The sequence below is a fragment of the Andrographis paniculata genome, unplaced genomic scaffold (genome assembly GCF_009805555.1).
Source record: "Andrographis paniculata isolate CXL003 unplaced genomic scaffold, ASM980555v1 Contig69END, whole genome shotgun sequence".
NCBI classification, from domain to species: domain Eukaryota; kingdom Viridiplantae; phylum Streptophyta; class Magnoliopsida; order Lamiales; family Acanthaceae; genus Andrographis; species Andrographis paniculata.
This window is the reverse complement of record NW_026137605.1, coordinates 2,420,869-2,446,885: the sequence shown is the minus strand read 5'-3', so window position 1 is coordinate 2,446,885 and position 26,017 is coordinate 2,420,869. Positions and strand designations below refer to the sequence as shown.

Here is a 26,017-nt window from a genome sequence, read left to right as displayed (position 1 = left end):
CATATATATTTAAATTTTTATTTATTTGTATTATAGAAAATTTTATTCTCTACGAATATATATATTGTATATATATTTTTTCCTTATAATTATAATAAATATTGAGTATGTTTCTTTACCTCAATTTTTCCAAATTTTACTATTTGGACTATGCGTTTTTCTGAAAAAAAAAAATATATATATATATATATTTTTTTCTCTCACAAAACATCCCATCAAACATTATTTTAATACCAAATCCAAATTAAAATTTCTTAAACTCAACCAAAAGAAGCACATATATATTTTAATTTTTAAAAAAATAAAAGTAAAAATAAAGTCAAATATGGGTAGGCCAAACTGTAGACAACAGACCCATAATAATATAGATGTGTATTAATTTGTATAAATTATATAAATATATTTTATAAATACATATATATTATATATATTTATTCAATTATAATTATTATAATTTTTTTATATTTATAATTTTAAAAAATTTATTATTTTATTAAAAAAAAAAAGAAAGAAAAAACCTTCTCAAAGTGTCCGTCAAAACACAAACAGCTTGGACATTTTTCACTGTGCAAACACTGTTTGTACAGTAAAAACGCCCAAATCTAAGCTAAAAAAACAAGCCCGAATCATTTCCTAATAAAAAGAATTATATAAAAAAAATTGTTATCTATTTAAAGAAAAAAAAAAAAACACTGTAATCAACCACAATTATGCAAAAATACATGAACAAAGAGAGTATATTTATATATTTATTTAAATTAAATTTACTTAAAAAAAATTAATGATAGAAATGACTAATCTCAGGGTGTACCATACCAATATTCCAATACAAAAGTTATTCAGTAAGTATAAATTAGATAGTACATAATCATTTGTATAGACTTTAGGTGTGTTTACTCGATTATTTCTTACACATATATATAATATATTCACTTGCAAAAAAATAAATAATACAACACAAAATATATCATCGATACCATTCTTCATACCTGACAAAGAAAAAATTACATCAATTAAAAAAATACAAAACAAAAGACACCCTTTACATAGAAAATAAAAATACATTTATCTCCATTCAATAAAATATTTTTAATTTAAAATATTACATTCAAAACTGTAGTAATAAGTACTTATTAAATATGCTAAAGACATCCTCAAAGAAACCAAAAACACAACCAACTCCCGCCTTTACAAATTTTGCTCAATGCATACTTCTCCAACTACAACTGTGCCATTGTTAGCAACAGTTTTCACACCTCCGGTTCGAATCGAAAACCGACGCATCGGCTGCTGCAATTCGACAATCCCCGCAGCCCAAACATAACTCCACTTCTGCAATCTCAGCCGAAGAAGAATCGAAAAGCCAATGTAGCTCAACGGTCAGCAAACTTACCGAGACAATCAGCATATCCTAACATAATGTGGGCTGTCTTGCGATTCTTCGTTGTCTTGGGAGAAATCGGCGCTCGTGTAGGTCCGTATTCCTGGTCCCCGCCCGTTGCAATCCCTTGTTCTTCCTTGCTGCGCTCGTCTCACTTCTTTCTGGTGTTCCGTAAGTTCCGGGCATTTTCTTTTTGCACTCAAACTCACCTTGCTCGACTTATTGTGTCTGCTCAAAGGATTGTCGATGATTTCCACTCTTTTTGAGCACTTCCTTAGAGAGGTAATGTTGTACCGGGAGCTGATTAAGGTGTCCGCTGTAGAGTGGTTTCGGTTGCAGATTTTTATTTTACCATTTCTGTATAGCTTGTCCAGCAATGGAAGTAGCTTCTCAGAAAAGTCTAACTTATGGTGTGTCGACCCAAAGGTTGAATTCCAGAATTTTACAGTCATCTCAGAAATGCTCGGATTTGGGTGGTCGAGAGTGGCTTCGAGCAGAGGCTGTAAGAGGCCGAGAAATGAGGAATCGAAGTTAGGGGATGGCTCACTTCTCTGCAAAGCTTTAAGCATTTGATCCCATAGTAAGTGAAGCTGATGGTTTGCATTCTCATCAAGAAGTTGCATTTCTGATAGCCATGAAAGCAATGGTGTTGATGTACTCTGAAAAAAAAAAAAGCAGTATCAGGGCTCCCCAAATTCAAATTATTTCAACTTCTTAAAATGAATTTGTAAATAGGAAATTTGAATTTAATAAAAAAAAATTAGAATATGTTTACATACACAAAATAATCCGTTTGATATTATTCATCTACATACTATTTAAATATATATATATATATAGTATTTCATATCACAAAACATTACATTTAATATTAGGATTTTACTTATTTTTTAAAATTTTCAATACCTCAAAAGATATATCTAAACAGAGCCTATACATTCATGTAGTTAATGAGTTTGATTTCCATTTACATAGTTCTGTATAAAAATCACAAAATCTTGAATCCAGCATATAAGGCACAAATTGACCAAAACCACTGTACTTAGCTCAACTCTAAGAGCATAATATTCAATACTTTCAAATACTTCAATTCAACATGTTTTGTATCCAAGTATATTTATTGTGATTTTCTGCTCAAAATATAGGCAACATATTAAACAAATTCACGCTATGGTTCCAGAAGTTCAACAAATTTACATCATGATTAAACATATTTAATCGTTCAAATATACTTACAAGCATTCAACATATGGACGTTGCAATTCAATAGTTTAACATTGTCCCAATGATTCGTATGATTTAACATTTATTGTAAGTGGTTCAACAAATTTGATGTGATTCAACAAGTTTTTCATACCATTCAACAGCACAACACATAATAGTATAAACTCGAAACAATGTTTACATAGTATATCACAAACTACAAGTGTTATCTTTAATTTGAAGAATTAACTATACTCCAAAGTACCAAATCAAATTCAAGATCATTGAGACTAGGATTGAATTGGTACTAATGAATCAATTCCCATTTTTAATTAGGACTGAATTTAGTACTATTAAAATTCTCATCTTCCATTTTTGATTTGGATGCCCATGAAACCAGTACCATCAGCACACAAGGTATAGGTATAGCCAACTCAAATTCACATTCACATTCACCAGCATTAAAACAGAAACATAACTGTAATTAAGAAAACGGATTTTAAAAAGTTTAAGCTAAAAGACTGACTGGAGATGGCATGATGCAATAAGAAACACTATATTCGATCACTCATATTTCTCTCACCACAAAAACAGCAAGATGTTAAGTAAGCTTTTACCTCAACCAACATAAGAACATCTTCCTTCTGGTGAAGGCATTCAACAAAGTTGACTGATGCTGATAAAAATCTGAAAATGAAGAGTTTAATGTTGAAACAGTACTTAGAGAAAGAAGTACATATGAAGGAAGCATAGATAACCACCTAGATGCCATTGAGAGATGAGATCCTTCAGTTATTTCCTTATTCTCCCAGAACAGCTTCATAAACCTGCAAGAGAGTCATAGAATAAGAAATCTCTCCCAACTTCAAGACATTAATATTTCTCCCAGTCAGATGATTAGAAACGAGAGAAGTTTAGGATATGTACAGAAAACAGAATCAGTTAAGATAACCATTATTGTGTGTGCCGAAAAAATTGAGGGATCTTGGGAGGAGTAGGAAAGAAGCATTATAATTATGTTAAGCGACTTAGTCTGCACCTAGGATAAAACATTACAATGAATGAATAAGCATATCATAAGATTTATTAAACATGGTATTCAAATCAGAGGAACACTGGAACATATATGGATCTTTAAAATTATTGCTAACTAAAGTTTAATCAAGGTTGATTCCTAGCCAGCACAAGACACAGGTAAAAACCAATGGACAGCAGAAGAAACCAGAGGTAGAAAGTACTGAAACAAGAGCATCCATTCATAACGGTCATACATCCAACAATGAGTATAGAAACTATATTCATTTGGCAGTAGATTATTTCTAAAAAATAACAGAGTGAATAAGATGCTGAATCTACAGTGAGCCTGGTAAGCTTTTGAAAGTATATACACTAACTATTCCCACATTTTCAATTAATTAATGCTACTTTAATTAAATTTCTTCTGCTCTTGCTGAAATTTCCATTGCACAATGACCACTCAACCTTGACGTTTATTAAAACATTTTTTCAACTCTCAAAGTCAGTATGTTCTCAAGGAGTTTTAGACAACTTTACAAAACAAATGAAACTTTCAAATGCGTATCTCTTACCGAGCTGCTAACTCCAAGCTGTTGGTGATTCGGGATTTTTGGCCAGAAAAATCAATGTAAGGCATTCCATTAGAGCTTATCCGCCTCGGAAGTTGTTTCAGGATGCATATAATGGCATTTCCACAGAGTAGAGCGAATCTGCCATAATACATTTTCTTTGTAAGCTGCAGCTCAGCTAGAGTATCAGCTGTTGTGAGAAATTGATCAATGCATCTGTTCAGTGATGCACAAAGATCCTCCGGGAAGCTCTTGACTGGGCAATGAACAGATTGTAGCACTTGATCAACAGATACATAAAGCAGATTCCATGCTTCAGCAACAATCTGAAGCTCAAGTTTGGTCTGACATAATGGCCATGAAGCGAATGGATATAACAGGAGACGCAATACAAGATGGTAATAAGCATTACTTGCCTCCATCAATAGTATCGATTGATCATTTATTGCACTGAAGCATTCCTGAAGACAGTTAACCATAACTATCCACATCTGTATGCTATCAGGGACCGTATTCTCGTACAGAGAACACAAAAAAGCATGAAGAACATCCTGAGGATTGTATGAAGATAATACAAACTTCAAATACCCTTGCATCTGCTGCAATTGAGATTCATATTCATGTATCCTCGAAGATGACTTTAAAACTACAGAGAAATAGAGAGCACACAAATGCACTACAGGAAGAACCCTGCCATCAAAGTTCTCGACACAATCGGTATCTGATACTGTTGGGCATCTAATTTCAGCAGCATATTCTACAGTTTTAATGTTCTTAATCTCAAAGCCCACTTTATAGAGAGGAGATCCCAGAATGGAGGTTGATAGTGCCTCTGTTGCCACTTTCAGAAACTCAAGGCTTATGTGAAGATTATAATAGTAGGTATGATCTTCTGAAGCCATATTCTCGCATGTGCTCCCCAAGAACCCAAATATAGCATTCAGACATTGCATAATATCATCATAAGTAATATTATCATGCTGAAGAGTTCTTTGAACTGTTTCCATAAGAGATCCAAATAGCCTTAGTGCAGCTTCATTTGCCAATTTCCTAAATTCAGGTGCAACAGATGTATTTGACTTTTTTACAAGAAGAGATATCATGCTCAAGAAGAAGTCCAGCTGACGTAGGTTCCAAGAAGAATAGCTTATCTCATGACTCTTCAATGTGTGCTTCCTAGATGCCAGATTACCATCTATAGTATTTTCAAAGGATAATTGATTTATTTCCTGGTGAAGCAACTTTCTAACAGCTCCTTGATTTCTCTCTAATATAAGATTATTGAAGAGATCCAAACAAAAATTCCATAACCAGATGTTCTTATTATCAAATCCAACTTGAAAGACTGCTTTGATAATGGGCTGCCAAACCATACTGATCACTAACGGACAGCTAACACACGATCCAAGCTTATGTAGTAAATAAGACCATGTGCTTATGCATGATATATGGACAGACACATCACATTTACTTGAGATTATTCCTACAAGAGGTGCCATTATAAGCTTAATTCTTTTCAAGTTTTTGCCAGCTTCATTGCAAGTGGTGGTACTCTCGGACAGCCCAAACAATTGAACTCCAGGATCAACTGTAGCATCAATAAGGCCTTCCCAGGCTACCTGCAATGAAAAGAAAACCCAATGAATTCATCTAATAATGCAACTGTGTGAACCCACCTTGATAACACACCTGGTGTCTATCATTCACTTGGAGAAGATAGACGTAAACAATGGAAAAAATAGAATATACCATAGAGAAACATACTTACTATATGGATACCTCAGTACTAGAGCAGAAAAAAAAATTGAAACCCAAATTACTTGACACCATGCAGGGTGGTTCACAAGAAGAAAGATTAATAAGAGTATATTTGCTCATTTCATGTTATTTCTACATCTAGGTTATTATACACATTGAGAAAATCAAATAGGTGCAAAGCATTTATTGTTTCTAAAAATCTAGACTGATTGTGTTGACATGACAAATCCAAGAGCCTTCTATCTAGTTCAAACTGAAATCAGAGGTTCAGAAAGATCATTGCTAAAGCAGTGCTCAAGGATAAGATCTAATTAAGGCAATCTCATTATCAAATTTAAGGAATATAAATAACCAAGATGATCTGGTAGATCATATGATTGAACAGAATACCAATGAGGCAATTTGAACTTGGGGGTCAAACTCAGAGAATGTCTGCTCCAGATTTTTTAGCATTTCATTTATCAAGTGCTTGTTTTTCATTGCATATGTTCCAAGCAGGCGAATAAACCACCCCCATGCTCGCAAACTTTCAATCTTCATCCCTTGATCCAATAGCCCCTTCATAGCTAAGAGTAATTTCTTTTTCATGTCCACGGCAACTGCCTTTTAAAAAGCATCTAAATGTTAGCTCCAAAAAAAATGCCATATGAAATTTCATTATAAACTCTCCACCTTGAAATTATAAAGGGTGGAGAAAGGAAAAGACATACAGAAAACAACAAGAGCAAAATGAGTGAGGAAAATATAAAAGCAAATTATAAAACTAGTAGCAACTAGCAAGATTTAACTATCAACTGAAAAACAACAAGAACAGGAAGGCGGGAAATCAATATACTTGAAAGGCAATCTCTGATAGAACACCTCTCATATATTTGTTTTACATATTTTCAACCTTTATAACTCATCTATATATGTTAGTTGAATTAGTCGTGTAAATGATACTACCTTTTTATATCACTAACACTAGCTCGATATAAATTAAGTCTCCAGTAGCCAATAATATAAACAATATTACTCTTCCATTCAACATGAGATTACAAGAATAATTATGAAACAGAAGTAATAGAATCCTACAAAACACCCATTCACCTTACGGCAGCTTCTTCCCAAGCTTTGATACAACACTCATGGCTTTGATACCTACGCCACCATGCCCTAGCAATAAAAAAAAGTTCTACCCATACTCTACCAAAGTATATATCAATGCAGTATATTTCTACTCCTAATAGTTGAAATGATTTATCATCTATAGAACCTAATCATATATAGCTTTCTGGATTGATAAAATCATTTACTCTTGGTGTAACTTTCTTTAATGCAAAAAAAAGGAATTGAAGATATTCAACTAATGAATGAATTAAGTTAAATAATCATATGTTGCTACCTTGGAGAGAGTAGTTGGTGGAGGACATATTAAATGCATAATCTTCAGCAAACATCTCTCTGACATATCTCTGTCCCTTTTATTGACACTGACTAGCCTTCTGTAAATTGGTGGAAGCCACACGCTAGACATATTTCTCATGTTCTCAGTTAATGAACTAGCCAACTTCACCACGGCCTGGCATAGAAAATACAAACTATATTGCGGGGAGAAATTTCCCAGAAATAATGCAAAAAGCATGCATGAAGAGACAACGCTAAAATGCACACATTCATAAAGAGCGGATTGGTGAAGGTGCTAGAGAGCTATAACTGGTGAAAAAATGTTTTAGAGCAAAGAAATTAAGCAAACTACAGTAAATTTTATTTCTAACCTTTAATATAGTTAGTCATTACATGCAAAAAGAGTGTGAGGAATAACTTTATAATTCATGAAATTCATATGCTTACAAGTTTATCCTACAAATAGAATACCAAGGAGAAATCAACTTATGCAGATGTGCAACTTTTAAAATTCCTTTTGACAAGGAATAGATGCTAAATCCCTACCTATGACTCATTTTACTAAGTTTGAACGAGATCACTAGTCCAGTAGGGTTAGAGTCCCAAACTTCAGAATATGAATAGACATTAATATACTTGGATATGCTTAACTATATCAGTAGGCATTAATCTATACAGAACAATTAGAGCCGGATTTTCAGTTTGTCTCCTAGTATAGATAGGTATCTAATCATAGATGTGCGTGTGTACTCTCATCTTGTGATTAATTAATAAGAATCACAGTTCTACAGACTTGAATAGAAATTATTAACATAGGCGATCAATTGTTTAATATTATATTTTGTGTATAATATATGTAGATAGTAAAATGTAAGAATTAGAATCCCAAAAGCTGTTAATTGTTTAATTTAGATCTGAAAGTTCAGTGATGTTACTGTGGATCAAAATAGAAAATAGTCCACACAAATAACTTTTATTAAAAAAAAAAAGCTTCCACTTATCATTATGCTGATAATGAAATTGGTAGGGCTAGGTTCTTGTTGTGTGTTATGGGACTTTGGTCCATGTCTAATTTCAGATTAACATATCTATGCAAATGTCAGTGTACAAGAAAAGCATGCTGTTTGAAAAACCATCAGTATGAAGTTTCATTGGGCACCTAGTACGATCTCTTAGAGATAACACTTTATAATGAAAATGCACAATACCTGCATCGCCTCAAATGTCACTGAAAGTGATCCAAATGGGTTATCAAGGGCATGGTTAACTGCCAGTATCAAAGACTCAAAATGTTTATCCAACAATGAAGGACTGAACTGTTGGATTGATATACACCACACCCCTAAATTGCAAACAGACTGCAACATTGCAAAATCTTGTCAGTTATTGTTAAACAAAGTAGCAAAAGCTTAATGTTTTGTACAAAAGATTAGCTTACCTTGGTTTTAGTTTCTGTAATGACCTTTAGCAGTGCCGCAATTATTAATTCGACATCATCACCTGAATATCATAAGAAAGGGGAGCTTTAACCACATATAATAAAGCATCTCCTTTAAAAAGCTTCTATTTAATCCATATATATATATATATATATTGACGTCCAATATCCAGAGCCCTGAATGTGCATTTCATGTCGGCAAAGTCTTAAAAAGGCATTCAAATATGCAAACAGCGATCATTGACACCATGCACAGTAACTTCATTCTATAGAGAACTCCATGTATCTGCTAAGTAGTGCATCGTATGTACGAATTTTCAGCCTGGGACCATGCTCTTCAAACCAGACTAAATTATGTTTAATAGAGGCACTGTCCAGCCAAATAGTGGATTTGCTACCTCTTCATCTAGAAGTCATGTTATTGGAATTATATATTGCTTCAACAAGCATAGAAACACCAGATTCTTAGTTGAGAGAATTTGTGCAGCGCACCAAATATACATCCACCCACCAGACTTCCTGAACTATCATACAAACATTCGAACAATGAAAAGATCTTCATTGTGTGCATTATTGGGAATTGAGGATTCTAGTTGGCACCTGGAAATACTTCACTGCGTCTTCTAACTAAATTTTTAGCAACAAGTGGCGACCTTCCATTCATTGGTGATATCTTTTAGCACCACTGTATGGCATTGTTCTTTCAAAGTATCTTATTAAGTACTGCAGCCTTCAACTAATTATTTGTTTATGACTTCAAAAATATTTTATATTGCAAATCTCGACTGAAATCATCCCTAAGGCAAAGTGTAAGTGATGATTCTCCTAAATACGTGTGTTAGCTTGTGCTTTCATCGTCATTTTCGCACTATAGCGAAATGTTTTTTGCCTCAAGAAAACATCACATCAAAAACTTTCCCTAAACCAATGAATTAAAATAACACAAATTTTCTCCTTCAGAACTCAATGTTATCAATTATCACGGATTGGTTGAATTAGTGTTTGCCTTCATCTCTGGGTAATAGATATTTGCATATGAAAGCAAACAAGAAAATGCTTACAACTTTGTACATGATTAAAACACACACGACACAAAGGATGGAAATTACCTCCAACTGAAGCTACAATATCAGGGTGGTAAATCATGAAACCCAAGCACTTCAACGCCTGAGCAGCACTATAAAACAATAAACCCCATGTAAAATCAAATTTGAACCATTTAGCATAATATCGTCTCATTTCCAGCCAATTTAGCATATGGATAGATTGTAAACAAGAAGATGGGATACACCTACATTTCTTCATCGCTATCAGAGATATCACAAACGGCAGAGGTAATGATGGCGCGAGACAAACCGACGAGTGTCCCAACGGCAGACGAATCGACGGCCGAGACTTCTTGCAAGTGCAGTAGCTTGGAGTAAGCCAATGCCTTGCTTTCTGATACTAAAAGGGCTTTGATTTCATCGATCTGCTCCGCTGAATTCACCATCTCTGATCAATGAAATTTCCTCAGAGCTGTTGAGATTTTCATAAACCCTAATTTTGTCGAGGTAATTTTCGCGCCAAAAATTGGGAGACGAATGTACAAGTTTATTTTATTTTATGTTATTATTATTAGTAGTAGTAGTATTAATCCTTCTTGTTATTTTTAGTTTTAAAATTTTAGGGTAGGTTTTTTAGGGCGGTTTGAAAAAAATTGAGTTTGATTTTAGTTTTTATTTGAATTTTAAGATATGTTTGAATTTATCTGTTCATTTTGTATTTAAGTTTAGTTTGAATTTTGAGAGATTTGATAGTATTAATTTGATAGGTTACAAATATAATAATATAAATATGTATTAAATTTAATTAATAAAGTTAATAACTGTATGATTATTATGCATTTATATTATATCAAACATATATATTTTTAAATTTTTAACACCTCCATTTACACGTCAATATTTTTTGGAAAAGTCCATTATACACTCAAATAAAAAAGTAATTCATTTTCTTGCAAAATCTCTATCTTGTTCTCATAACTATTGAGGGAACAATAGTATCACAAATGATTCGATCAAATTTTGGTACCAAACAGACCTGATCATTTATTTGAGATATTGATAAGATTCTCAAAAAATTATTTGTATTATAAAAAGATTTATTTTTTACAAAATAATATATATTGTATATATTTTATTAAACTATAACTATTATAAATATCAAATAAATAAATTATTATTTATATTTTAAATAAAACAAAAAAAAACAAACAAACAAAACAAATGCAGCAAAAGCTATAAGAGGCAGCACGTGCTGGGACTTGGAGAACAAGCCCGGTTTGGACAAAATTACCGTATCTGTTTGTACAGTAATTTTGTCTAACCCGGACTCGAAGAAAAAACATCCTTAATAAGAAACAAGTTTGGTCTTTTAAATGCAAATTTAACGAAAATATGGAGCTGTGCTCTTAATTTTTAAATTTTAGCTATTTTTTATTTAATATTTTAAAATAAAATATAGGGTGTGTTTCTGCAGCCTAAGTCACATTGTGGAGGTGTTCGGCAAATAGTTTTTTAGCTTTTTTAGCTTATTGAACAGCTTTTAGCTGTTTGACTAGTAAAAAAACTAATTTAGATGTCTGGTAAATTAGCTTTTTGGAATAGTTTTTTGGACCCAAAAAGCTAATTTCTGAAAAGTTAACTTATCCAACGTTTTGAAATAGCTATTTCTGTAAAAAAAAAAAAAAATTATTCCTTATATGCCCTTAAAAATTTATTATACATTTTACACAAATAAATATATTTTAATTATTTATTAATTATATTAGAATATTTTATTATATTATAGTTTTACTTTTATAAATTTAAAATAATTAATTTTTATATAAAAAATTATTTTAATTTTAAATTATATAAATTTATTAAAATCAATATAAAATAAAAAATATAAATATTAATAATTTATTTTTTTATTAATATTACATTATATAAATATTATACTAAACATACATTAAATAAATTAAATTTATTGAAAATTATAAATATAATAAACTAATCGATAACTAACATAATAAATATATACACGAAAAATTTATTATTTTATATTTTACATCATTTTCAATAAAAAAACTATTTATATATTTTAATAAAAATATATTATTTTTTTAAATCTAACTGTAATAAAAATAAATACTTTTATAACACTTTTACAATTTTCAATAACTAATAACAAAAAATTTTAAACATTCTAAACTCAAAAGAACATAACTGAATATATTAAAAACAAAAATAAAATAGAAATGTCCTCAATTGTCGTTTTACGTATAAACAGCTAATATCAAACAGTTGTTTTACCAAATATTTTAATACAAACAGCTAATAGAATCAGCTAGTCAAACCAGCTAATTGAATCAGCTAATTGCCAAATTGGAGGACCGTTCTGGCCGTGTTTGTTACTTTTTTTTTTCTTTTCTTTTAGTTTTTAGTTTTTTTAAATTATAAATAAAAAATTATAATAATTATAATTTAATAAAATATATACAATATACATGTTATTTTGTAGAGAATAAAAAATTTTATAATATAATTAAATAAAAATTTATAAATATATATGTAGATATAAAATAAATTTATAATCAAATTATACATTAATACACAAATATATTATTATATTTATTACCATCAAATCAATACACATCAAAGCTCTTCAAACCGAACCAAAACTCAAACACAAAAGAAACACATAAATTCAAACTCACTTCAAAATTCAAATAAAAATCAAATTCAAACTCAAATTTCCTCTAAACGCCCTAAAGAAACGCACCCATAGTTCTTTTTATCACACTAAACCTCTCAATGTCCTATATATAATATCACATCTTTTTTTCTATCCGTCCCATATTTTATGTCACATATTTTAATAAAAATTAAATATTTTAAATTTTATAATTTATAATTTTTTAATTTTAATTAAACTAATTAATTATGTTATCTTTAATTTATAATTATTTTTATTATATTATAATTAATTTTATTAATACTATCTATACAAGAATTTATGTAAAAGTTGAAGAGAATATTTTTTAATAATATTTTAAATTTTATAATTATAACTTTTTAAATTTTTATTAATCTTTATTGTAATTTTACTAATATATATTTACTAATCATACCTTTACATATATGATATGAAAACAAAAAGTACTACTATTTTTTATACAAACAAATATATATACATTTACATTTAAATTTTTCATATTTTTTATAAACTAATTTCTATTAATTATATTTAGATATACTTGTTATTTATTTAAGTATATTATATAAAATTAATTTTTTTTAACAATATAAAATTCAATAAAAATAAGTGTCAATGTATATTTATAATAACACAAACAAACACAATTTTAGTCTTGCAGCCGAACAAAATTTTCTTATATCGTACTTCACTTTCTCCTCTCTCATTAGGGTTCTTCTGCCTGGCGCTAAAAACCTTAAAATCAAAGCGAGCAGCCATGATGGGCAAGAACGAAAGTGATGGGGGTTGAGAAGTTTTTATTTTTCTTCTCAAATTGGTTTGGATGAAAGAACTGCGAAAAATTTTCATAGCCAATAATGATATTACCGCTAATCTCACTGTTGTTATTCACGAGGTATGATACTCTTTGTGTGTCTTTTTGCATTTTCTTTCTTTCTGTTAATTTTTTTTTTTATGCTCTTAATTGTGTTGTGTTGGGAATTTTTTTCCACTATAATCGACTATGATATAATGAGAGATTAGTGAATCAAATAATGAAATTAAAACAGTGTGATAATTAAACTTAAAAAAATAAAAGAATTTTTTGTAGGCTTAAATTACAGCCCACTTCGCTGCAACTCCAAGTCGTCCTATAAGGCAACACCCACACAAAGGGAGGAAAACTTGGAATCCAACACCAAGTCATCCAAATCACACAATATTCTAAGCAGGAAACAAAGGGAAATACAAAATTATATGGAGGGAGGAGATCGGTACAAGAATCCGTACAAGTAGCACAAAATTGATGTTCTCTCCCACTCTCCCTCACCCCAACCCACGAAAACCCACCAACCACGAAAACCCACAAATATATATACATATTATATTATATATATCCAAGGAGATTATTGATAAACCCATAAACTTAGGTGCAAACATATCTCATCACAATGACCTCAGAGACTTCGGGATTGAATGGATTGAAATCACGTTATCGTCGGAACTGGAGGAAGAAGGAAAAAATGGACTGAGTATATCATTTCGGATGAGATTTAAGAGAAGAAGAATCCGATTTTAACCAATTCAAACCGGGTCGGGTCTATTGATGGATTGTGTCTGTGTTGGATCAGGTTCAATGAAATAATTTTTCAACAATTTTCCTTTGTTTCTGATCGACCATCATAGTTACTTGGGGCATAACAAGAGTGGAAAATATGCTGACATTCGTCTTCATACGTACAACTTACCATATAATTATTGCATATAAAAAATATATATATATATACAAGCACAATAAAGAATGTCAAGTTGAGCACATTAGTAAAGAACATCAAATTATAGCACATCCATTTATTTCAAATTTAACATATAATCAAACAATTAAACTTTAGATCAGTATCATCTATATCAACAAAAGAATGTGACATAAAATTACAAATCGAAAACAAATTTTTCTAAGACAATATCAGTTAACCACTTAGTTTCCCACACATGATCAATAGTAGAAAAATTAATTTTTACTATAAACATGTAACCCACAATCTCATTCTCTATAGTTACATTTGTTTCATCATATTGTTGATTTCTAAAGTTCTCCTTAGGATATAGACATTGATTTATAAAATGATTCGGGTTTCCACAATTATAGCACTTCTTATGCTTATTATACTTAGACATGTTTTTCCATTTGTCCTTATTCATTTACTTTTCAAAATTTTCTAAATTATGTGACTTACTCATAGCTAACAAAACTTCATCAAATGCTTGTTGTTCTTTCTTATTAACCTGTAAATTTAATTCCTCACTTTTTATACATTCATAATTGTTTCAAAAGTTATATTATCTATATCATACTTAATAGTACATTTAACATCATAAAAAAATTCAAGAATGGAATTAGAAAGGCACAATAGTGGTGTATTCATCAATATTCTGATTTCATATTTGTTTAATATCTTAAATAAGTTTAGTAAAAACATCAAGATTCTATCAAAGAGTAGATGACCGGTAAATAGTTCTGTAAATATGTTAGGAGATTCAATTTATAATCTCTTAAAGTGAGGGAATTAATCAATCCCTTGATCGATGGAATTAGTTTGTTTGTTTCTTTTTTTTCTCATTGGAATCTACTATTTAACATTGTATATTATCATTTCAAATCAATGAGGAAATAGATAAATTTTTTCTCTCATCTCTAATTTCTCACATGGTATCAGAGCTATAGGAATTTTTTTCTAGGGCGTAGTCTTCTTCAATCAGCCTTCATTGTTGTGTTTATGTTTCAGCCTTACTTGTTGTGAATTTCTTTTCTACACCAAGCCATGTCTGAAACCACCATCTCTAACAATTTCAACCCTTCTTAAGAATCCAAGTCTGTTCAGAAAATTGGAGAATTACAACCCAATACTGAGAAAAATCCAGCAATAGGGGTTTTCAATAATGAAGAATTGAGAAGTTGAGAAACTTGTTGGGATCTCTTGAGAAGCCTTCTGAAGCATGTTCAATGGTTCTTTCAAGTAAACCTATTTGCATGAATGTCTTAGACAAATTATATACAACTCTTGGATTATAGACTCAAGTGCTACAGACCATATGACTCCTACATCTCAACTCATCCACACTTATACTCCATGTCCAAGTAATAAAAAAATTATCGTTGCTAATGACTCCTTAGCTACTGTTGCGGGAATCGAAAATGTACATATCACACCTAGCCTTATCCTTAGAAATATTCCCCATATACCCAAACTGTCAACGAGTCTTGTGTCCATTCAAAAGTTGACTCATGACCTCAAATGTGCTGTTTTTTTCTCTTATTATTGTGTTTTTCAGGACCAAGACTCGGGGAGGGAAATTGGACTTGTTAAGAAAAGGAATGGTCTTTACCACTTTAAAATATGCAAAAAATTTAAGTGTAACTTGTTTTCTTCTTTTCTTAGTTCTTCAAATAAATATGTCATTTGGCTATATTACCTACGTCTTGGTAATCCCTCTTTTAGGGTTTTAAAAATAATGTTTCATTATTTGTTATCTATGCATCTTTTTCTATTAGCAATAAAAGAAATTCTCATCTTTTCATTTGATTCATAGTGACATATCTATTATACCTAATGTTTTTTGGGCTCGTTGATTTATGTCCTTAATTGATGATTGCATTCGGGTTACATGATTTTTTCTTCTTAAACAAAAATCTGATGTTAACATTGTTATACCTAATTTTTATACAATGGTTCAAAATCAATTTGGGGTCAAAATAAAAAAAATAAAAAAAAAAACTTTAGAACAGACAATGCTAAATATTATTTCAATAAGATTCTGTCACTTTACTTTCAATCACTAGGGATTATTCATAATTCATCATTTGTGGACACAGCCCCCCCCCCCCAAAAAAAAGAGCATTTATTTAACACCACCCGGTCTTACTGTTTAAAGAAATGTTCCTAAGTCCTATTGAGGAGAAATTGTTCTTATTGCCACTATGATTGTTACGGCATTGCCTAGGCATTATGGCGGTGTACTTTGGCGACGCGGTCCCCCCAAGGCGTTGCCATACGGCGAGAAGCCCAAGTTTTGGGCCCTAAATTCATTCTTAAACTAAATTAAACTCATTCTAAAGTCAACCTACCCTAAAACCTGAATCCCAACCCTAAAGTCTAGCTTTACATTTGTGGTTAGTCTCTCACTTAAGTCTCTCTTGCTGCCGCCAGCACCGTTTTCGCTTCCGTCTTCCATCTTCCATCGTAGCATATTAGATAAGAAGAACTCTTTATGTTTCATGTAAAATATAATAATAAGAGTAACTTATATGCATATATATACTAGTGTAAGTCTTCCATGATTGTTTATTATATATGTACTATTGTATAATGCAAAATTGTTTATTTATTTAAGTATGTTGTACTACTAAGTTATATTATTAAATACTAATGCACAGTGTAGCTAGCAGTAGTCAATATATATAATGTACTGTTGTTGTCGGTGAGTATATATATAATATATTATTTGTATCCTTGTAGGTAAATATATATTTATATATTTGTAAGGATAAATACTATATATAATATATATATATATGTATTATATATAGTGGATGATAGAGATATGGTAGACATTTTTTTTTTTTTGTATTTTATAAGTTTTGTTTAACTTATTTTATTTTATTTATTTTATTTTTAAGTATGTGTGATATTTATATTTATTATATTCATATTTTAATGATCGATTTATTACTTATGCATTTTATTTTTTATATATTCTTTTGTACTAGTTCTAATTTAATGGTTAATAATGAAAATATTCAATATTTATTAAAGAATCCGGAAAGAAATGCCAAATCATCTGATCAAGAATGGAAGTATGACTTTTGGCCAAATTTGAATAACAAAGATTTAATTAAATGCGCTCTTTGTCATAGATAAATGTATTCCGGGGTCAATAGATTAAAACAACATTTAGTTGGGAGCTACAACGATGTTGTTAACTGCCCTAACACCACCGAAGAAATTTGTAAATAAATACATCAATTTATGAGCAAAAAAATGATGAAAAAAGCATCACGGGGTGCTACCGAATTTTGATTATTTTGAGGGTACTGAAGACAATGAGCAGTTAGAAGAAAATCAATATATGGATGCTACAAATTCATCTTCCAAATCTTTTGTACATCAGAGTTCAGCATTTGAAGAGAGTTGGCTCAATCAACTTTGAAGTTTTTAACCTTCGAGAGTTGAAAAACAAAGTAAGTCAATTGTTGCAATGATTCGAAAGACTCCTAAAGATATTGTTGAAAAAGACATATAGAAAATTATGTTTAGAAAATCATCAAAGTTTTTTCAAAAGGAAAAGAAGAAACGAGAGAAGTGAAAAAACAGATTGCCGATTTTTTCTACGAAAATGGCATTTCATTCAATGCTTCCAAAACAAAAAGTTATGAATTTATGGTTGAAGTCATTGGACAATATGGATGTGGTTTAAAACTTACTAGTTATCATGAGTTGCGGGAACTATTGATGATGACGTTAATGAAACAAATAAGTTGAAGTAAAGGCACATGGAAGCTTGGAAGCAATATAGTTGTTCCTTTACATCAGATGGGTGGACAGACAATATATGACGACACTTGATAAATTTTCTTGTCAATAGTTCAGTAGGAACTTTTTTCTTGGAGTCTATTGATGCATCAATTGAGTCACATAATACAAGAATGTTGGAAGATCTACTTGAGAAAAATATTGAAGAATTTGGCAATGAGCATGTAGTATAAATTGTGATTGATAATGGAACAAATTATAAGATGGCATAAAGACTATTGGAACAATGTATTCTTGGTCTTTTTTGGGCACCTTGTGCAACTCATTGCATCGATCTCATTCTAAATAGCATTGAAAAAATGAATGAATTTAAACTCTACATTCAAAGGGCTAGGGATGTCACCACTTTTATTTATCTGCATGAGAAACTTCTGAATGCAATAAGAGAAAGTATTGGTGGCCGAGATCTTGTGAGGCCGGCGGCTACTAGGTTTGCTACCGCATTTCTCACTTTGCATAGTTTGAACAAATACAAAAATGAATTGAAACAGCTATTTGTGAATGATGATATGAGTGATAATAAGTTGTCAAGAACGTCAAAAGGCAAAAAAATGATAGAAATCCTTTTTTCATCAAAATTTTGGGATCAAGTAGAAGATTGTTTATCGGCAACACTTCTGTTGTTGATTGTTTTGAGAATAGTTGATGGTGATGAATATCCGGCTATGCCCGAACTTTCTTCAGTCATGAATCACGTGAAGAAGGAAATAATTTAATCTTTTACGAACAACAACAAAACTAGATTATTAACCAAGTTGATGGGAATAATTGAATATCAATTGAGTGATCAAATGGATGTGAAGTTATATGGTTGCACTATTTTTAAATCTTTCAAAATATTTTGAATTGAAGAGAAGTGATCATGTATTTTTCCGTAAGCAACATCATTGTTTGATGATGCTCTAGAAAATATAGTTAAAGATGAAGAGTTGGTGTATAAGATTAGTGGTCAAACAAATGATCATAATAAAATACGATGAAGTTTTGGCCGTCAATTAGCAATCAAACATAAAATGCAAAAAAAGTCATCGTGTTTTTTTAATATATATTTTTTATTTTTTAAATGAAAATTTAATTTTCATTATTATATATATATGATATTTTAGTTGATTGGTGGGATGCATATAGTGGTGATAACGAAAAGCTTTGATCACTTGCAGTACGTACTATTAGTCTTTGCTCTCTTCTACTGGTTGTGAACACAATTGTAGCACGATTGAATTTGTAAATTAATTTGTTTGAAATTTACTTATATTAATATTTTAGAAATAATCTTTTGAAATTGGATATAATTTATTTTCTTTATATTCACACCAAAAAAAGAAATAGACTAGAACACCAAAGTCTAAATGATTTGGTGTACGATTCAATATAATTGGAAGAATGTACATCGCTTTAAAAAATAGCGGAAAGAGAGAAGCAATTTTAATCTCTTAATTCTTGAAAAATTTCAATGGAACAATAAATGGATTGATGATTCTCAAAACTTGGTTCATGAAAATGGCGATCTTAGTGGAATTATGTAGATGAAGTCATGTGTTTCAAGTAATCTTGGTAATTTCAATATTTGAAGCAGAGATATTGGTGAATTCTCAGGTCCGTCTATCGTATATGATCGTTTTTATGACCCTTCTAACATACAGTTGGTAGAGGATGATGACGATGATAATATGTACAATGAAGATTGATATGAAATTTGAAAAAGCCGAGAGATTTTTTTTTCTTATTTTTTTAGACATTAATTATTTTTATGGTGTTTGGAATTAAATATTTTGACATATTGGTATCTTAGTATTTTGATATTATATTTAATATTTTGGCTATTTAATTGGAATTGAATTAAATATAGTGATTTAATGTTATAATTTTATATTATATAATTAAATATTATGAATTTATGACCCGTTCGGATAGACTTCTACAAAATGTTTTTGGCTTGTACTTCTTTAAAAAAATTAATTTAATTTTGTTTGTAACAGGATCAGCTTTTGGACTCCTAAAATATTTTATCATAAATAGTTTTTAAAAATATCACATGAAATGCATATTTTTTTTAAAAAAAAAAAAAAAAACTCACAATACACATAAAACACAATCCAATTAATCATATTTGATCCCGTAAAAAATATGGTAATTGGTTGAGGTGGGCTTATAACTCTGATTGGGTGTTTTATATAATACTTTCTCCGTGCCATATAATATGTTCACATTGCCGTTTCTGTCCGTCTCATATTCCATGTTATTTTTCTTTTTTGAAAATGATTACACACTTTAATCTCATTTTAAACTTTTTAATTTTTTTTAATTTTAAATTAAACTAATTAGTTATCTTAATCTTAATTTATAATTATTTATATTATATGATAATTATTTTCACTGATACATTCTTAGTTATCTACTAATTACACATCTCCTAAAATATCGTGTCTAGTGTAGCAGATACGGTATGCGGGACGGTGGGAGTATGATTCTTCTAACATACTCCCTCCGTCCCAAACAAGGAGCAACATTTGCTTTTAGCACGGGTTTTTAGGTGAGTAGTATTAAGTAGAATAATTTAGAAATTAGGTGATGTGATAAAAAGAGAAATGTATATTATTTTTTTTATTTGGACGATGTGAGAGAATAAAGTGTGGGGTAGATATTAAGTATAATTAATTATTTCCTATTTTAGAAATATTACAGCGTATTTGGGATATACCAAAAAAAAATATTGCAGGGTGTTTGAGACGGAGGGAGTATTATTTAAATAAATTTATACAAAGAATAATAAAAATTAAACAATATATAAATCAATAAAAACATGTATAAAATAGTGTTACTTTTATATTACTTCCATATTAATTTCTTATATCTCACAAATATATATATATATATAATTATCAATATTAAACAAATATATTTTTCTATAAAAATATATTATTTTATTCAATTCCTTTATTATTTAAACACAAAACTAATACAACTCTAAATCAGACACACTTTTAATTAAAGCAAAACATGTATGTTGTGCACTTTGATATATATCACATTTAAATAATTCGTTTAAACAGGGACTTTTAAAGCATTAAAAAATTGAGATATGAATACTTAATGTGATATTTAAGAAAATATATATTTAATATGATATTTTATATAAAATTTATTATTATTATTGTTATTACTTTCCCTGTCCTGTGACAGAGTAATACAAATAAATAAACAATATACTCACTCTGTTCCGCGGGAGTCTTTTGTTAGGAACACTGTATTTTAGGTAATATAGGTTATTAAGTTATTAATAGTAAGTTAAGATAATATATATATATTTTTTTTATATGTGTAGTGTTGTTAGTATTTTAAATATTTTTACAATTATATCTCAATAAAATAATATGGATATCATTTTGTAGACAATAAAATTTTATATAATACAAATGAATAAAAGAATATTTATTTATTTATCATTATCATAAATTAGTTTTATAAAAAACGAGGAGTTTTAAAGGTAGATAAAAATATTTGTTAATTGAGGAGAGATACAAACATAAATGGGTTTTGAGTGGGTCGTACGTGTAAGATGTTAGAAATTTAATTAAATTGATTTATATTTGTTAAGTATGTTTAAGATCGATAAACTTGCCAAAAAATGAAAATGAGTCATCTTTTGTGGTATGTACAAAAAAGGAAATTGGGTCATATGTGACATGATGGAGGGAGTACTTATTTATTTATAATTAACTTAAAATTAATTTTTATAAAAAATAAAAAGTTTTAAATATAGATAAAAAATTTTGTTTATTGAGGAGATGTATATATAAATAAATGAGATTTAAGTGAATCTTATGTGTAAGAAGTTAAAAATTTAATTAAATTGATTTTATATCGGTTAAATATATTCAAGATAAATAAATTTATTAAAAATAAAAAAGAGTCATCTTTTATTAGACCTGGCAATGTGTCGAGTTGTGTCGGGTTAAATACTTTAAACGGGTTAAATCACTTAACCCTAACCCAACCCGTTGGATTCGTGTTGATCTGTATACATAACTAAGTCAAATTCTTTGATTCAAATCCAATTATTTTTGTAGAATTGTCGTGTTATGTTAGTTTTTATCGGCTCTAATGTAATGTGTATAGTGAATTAGTTTAAATTATTTAAAATTAAACTTAAATTACATTAATACGTGGATTAATTATCAAATTAGAATTATTTTACATATATTATAAATATATTAATTAATATTAATATATTATAATCGGGTTGTCTGGTCGGGTTCGAGTTGAGAGTCTCAACTATAATCCGACTCGTTTATTATCGTATCGGGTTCGTGTCAACCTGTATACATGATTAGGTCAAAATTCTTGACTCAAATTCAATTATTTGGTATCAAATTATCGTATCAGATCAATTTTTATCACTTTACCTTTTATGGATCTGAGAAAAAAAAAAAAAAAAAAAAGGATCATCGGGACAGAAGAATATTATTTTATTTTTTTATTTTTGTGAAATACGCATGCAAACAAAGCTTGACTAACAAAAAGAGATTTGAGTATTGACAACATGCAGATAATATTCCATAGAATATTATTACACTCATTCGTTGTTTTTTGACTAAGGGGTAAGATTGTAAAATCTTACACGTTTTCTACTCAATCATTATGCTTAATACGACAATAATTGTCGACAATATACTCCTTCTGTTCCCATTTATCAATTAATATATTTTTCTAATTTAATATAAAATAATATTTCATTCGTTTTATTTAATTTTTAATATTTATTTTTGAGAGATTTTATATTTACACGATATATTTTTAAAAAAATTAATTAATTTTATAATAAATATATTATACTTCGTCTCATCATATTATTCAAATAAAAAAATATATATATTTTATTACATTACTTAATTATAAAATTATTTTATTTTAATATTGTCTACCTAAATTTTCGTATAAAAATTAAATATATCACCTTATATAGAATGAAAGAAATATTATTTTATTAGTTAATAAAATTGTGTAAAATTATTTTAATATTTTTGTTTTTAAAAATACAAATTAAATTAATATTTTTGTAAAAATTAAGAGTATCCTGATATTTAAATATGAAGACTACTATAATTAAAATAAATACTTTTGAATGTGAGATTATCGAAAATGATAAAAAAAAATATATATTCCCTCTGTCCCACTTACTATGTCCATCTTTTCTTTTTCGTTTGTCTAATTTATTCTGCCACTTTCATTTTTTCAGAAAAGAATTTATACATTTTATTTTAAATTTTTAAATTTTAATGAGATTAATTAGTTATTTTAATTTTAATTTAAAATTATTTTTATTATACAATAATTATTATCAATAATATATTCTTAATTATTTATTAATTATCATTCGTTCTGATGTCTACAATAAAGAAGATACGATAGCGCCGGAGACATGTAATATTGAATTAAGATAGAAAATCAGTGCATGTGTATACATATGTAATATCGTGTCAGGCAAATGATTAGGCAAATTTAAATCATGTGTAAAGTACTGAACTTATAATAATAATAATTATTATTATTATTATATAATTTAATTGATTCACATAATAAATTTATTGATGTTTCTTAAAATGAACATTATCGGTTATTGGTAATACGTTTCTTAAATTTTCACTGTTTATTTCATTTAATTATTCTAGTACTCACGATAATGATAGCCAATAGAATAAAGAAGATACAGTGTAAAAAAAAATATGGGTTAATTGTTTTTTTAGTCATTTAATTGGACTCCCTTATCATTTTAGTCCCGTAAGTATAGTCTATCGCAAACTAGTCCCATAAGTGAAAAATTTTCGTTGTTTTAGTTCTCCGGCACCGAAGACGCCGCGTGGCTCGCCGGAGGTGACGTATCCGCCAGGTGTCACTGACCTGGCGGACACGTGAATTTTTAATTTTTTTAAAACTTATTTTTAATTTTATTTGTATTTTTTTATTTTTTTATTAGGTCAAATTAAAAAAAAATAAAAAAAATAAAAAATAAAAAAATCCACGTGTCCGCCAGGTGTCGCTGACCCGGCGGGACACCTGGCGAACACGTCACCTCCGGCAAACCACGCGGGCGTCTCTGGCGCCGAAGGACTAAAACAACGAAAATTTTTCACTTATGGGATTAGTTTGCGACACGCTCCACTTACAGGACTAAAATGATAGGGGGTCCAGTTACGGGACTAAAAAAACAATTTAGCCAAAAAATATATATAAATTATGTTAAAATAATATAAATATAATATATAAATTATATTAACATAATTTATTTACTACACATAAACTAGACACATGATAAAGTATAATTAAAATATTATATAATGATTGATAATATATACTTTTTTCGTCTCATATTTATATATGCATTTGATTTTTACATGAAGTTTTAGAAATATTAGTATTATATTAGGATAAAGTAGAAATAAAAGTAAAATAACTAAATTAACTCTATTAGTATTATATAATATAAAGATAATGACATTTGTGTAATATATTGTAAATTGAAAGAGTATTTGTAATATTAAGTATACGGTACAATTACTAAAAAAAAAAAGATAATTTGTTATGAGACAAACCAAAATAAAAAAAATAGATAGATTATTAAGGGACGGAGGGAGTAATATATAAATAAATATTAGATGAATTATATTAACCTAATACAAATACAACTAATAATATAACAACACATCATATATTATAATTGATTTGAACAAATATATATTTATACAACATACTTACATACTTCTATTTAATAAAATGTATATTATTTTAAATAAAAGTATGTGATGTTTAATTTAAAAAATTATAAAATTATATTCCTTTTTCAATTCTGTGATAAAGTAAATATTTATTTTTCGAAATTTTAAAAATAATAATATTTTAGTTATAGTGTAAAAATAATTTTATTTTTATTTTTAAAATAAAAATAATAATGTGATAATAAAATAGAAATATTTGCTAAAAGTTAAAATATTTAATGAAATAATTATTTTATAATTGAACATTTTAAAATAAAAATATATATCATTTTTAACTGAACCAAGCGACTACTGGGATGTTCAATTACAAACTAATCATTTCATTAAATATCTCATTTTTTTTTTCACAAATACCTCTACTTTACATCACATTATTACTTTTACACAAAAAAATAAAGACAAAAATATTATTACACTATTTTTAACTACCCATTATAATTAAAATACTACTCATTCCGTCCCAAAAAGAAATATCCATTTGCTTTTTGCATGCAGTTTTAGAAATATTAGTATTATATTGGGATATAATAGGAATAAAATAGAAATGACTAAAATAATTTTATTAGTATGTGTGATATAAAGGTATATGTGATATAAATGTAATGACATTTGTGTAATATATTGAAAATTGTAAAAGTATTTGTAATATTAGGTAGATAGTACATTTATTAAAAAAAAAATACTTTATTATGAGACGGAGTAACTGTTATCTTTTAAAGGCAGCGGTAAAAAATAACTGTATAGTTTATGCGCGGAAGGAGACAGTAAATCTCAAATAAATTTAACCCTATTTTAATAGCAGCAAAAAGTACCTTGGTGACGGAAAGTAAATAATTTTTTTTAAACGGCGGTGGTCGAAATATAAATATTTTAATGGGCAGTTGTTCCCTAAAATATAAAAATAATTTCCACGTCATCATCCATCCAAATAATAATCCTAATCAACAATCAACCATGATTGACCTTACCGGCATAGTTATAGTTACTTGTAATTTAATAATCAAGTAGTCTACGTCGTCCATTGACAGCCGTCCGATGGCCTTAATCTCCGCTGGATCCACGTGTGTCAGTCACACAAATCCCTATGCGCCGATGTGGAGACACGCCAGCTCAGTAATAAAATAATTGGAACCTGACACCTCACCCAATTCCGACGAAACAGTTCGCTGTCCATTGTC

At 29.0% G+C, this 26,017-nt stretch overlaps 1 protein-coding gene across 2 annotated transcripts; it reads right to left on the bottom strand.

The window, feature by feature from the left end:
• Positions 1–1,045: 1,045 nt before the first annotated feature.
• On the bottom strand, positions 1,046–10,321 carry LOC127263359 (uncharacterized). Of its 2 annotated transcripts, XM_051292341.1 has the most exons (10): positions 10,048–10,321; positions 9,862–9,929; positions 8,753–8,814; positions 8,523–8,672; positions 7,313–7,489; positions 6,319–6,531; positions 4,174–5,789; positions 3,346–3,411; positions 3,202–3,271; positions 1,046–2,040 (listed from the first exon to the last, which is right to left on the bottom strand). In XM_051292341.1, exons 1-10 carry the CDS (start codon positions 10,242–10,244, stop codon positions 1,402–1,404), a joined length of 3,258 nt encoding a protein of 1,085 aa, XP_051148298.1. In that variant the 5' UTR covers positions 10,245–10,321; the 3' UTR covers positions 1,046–1,401. The 2 variants fall into 2 exon arrangements, with proteins under 2 accessions (XP_051148298.1, XP_051148299.1); XM_051292342.1 differs by lacking the exons at positions 8,523–8,672; positions 8,753–8,814; positions 9,862–9,929; positions 10,048–10,321 and having other exon boundaries at positions 6,319–6,527; positions 7,313–7,486.
• Between the last annotated feature and the right edge of the window lie 15,696 nt (positions 10,322–26,017).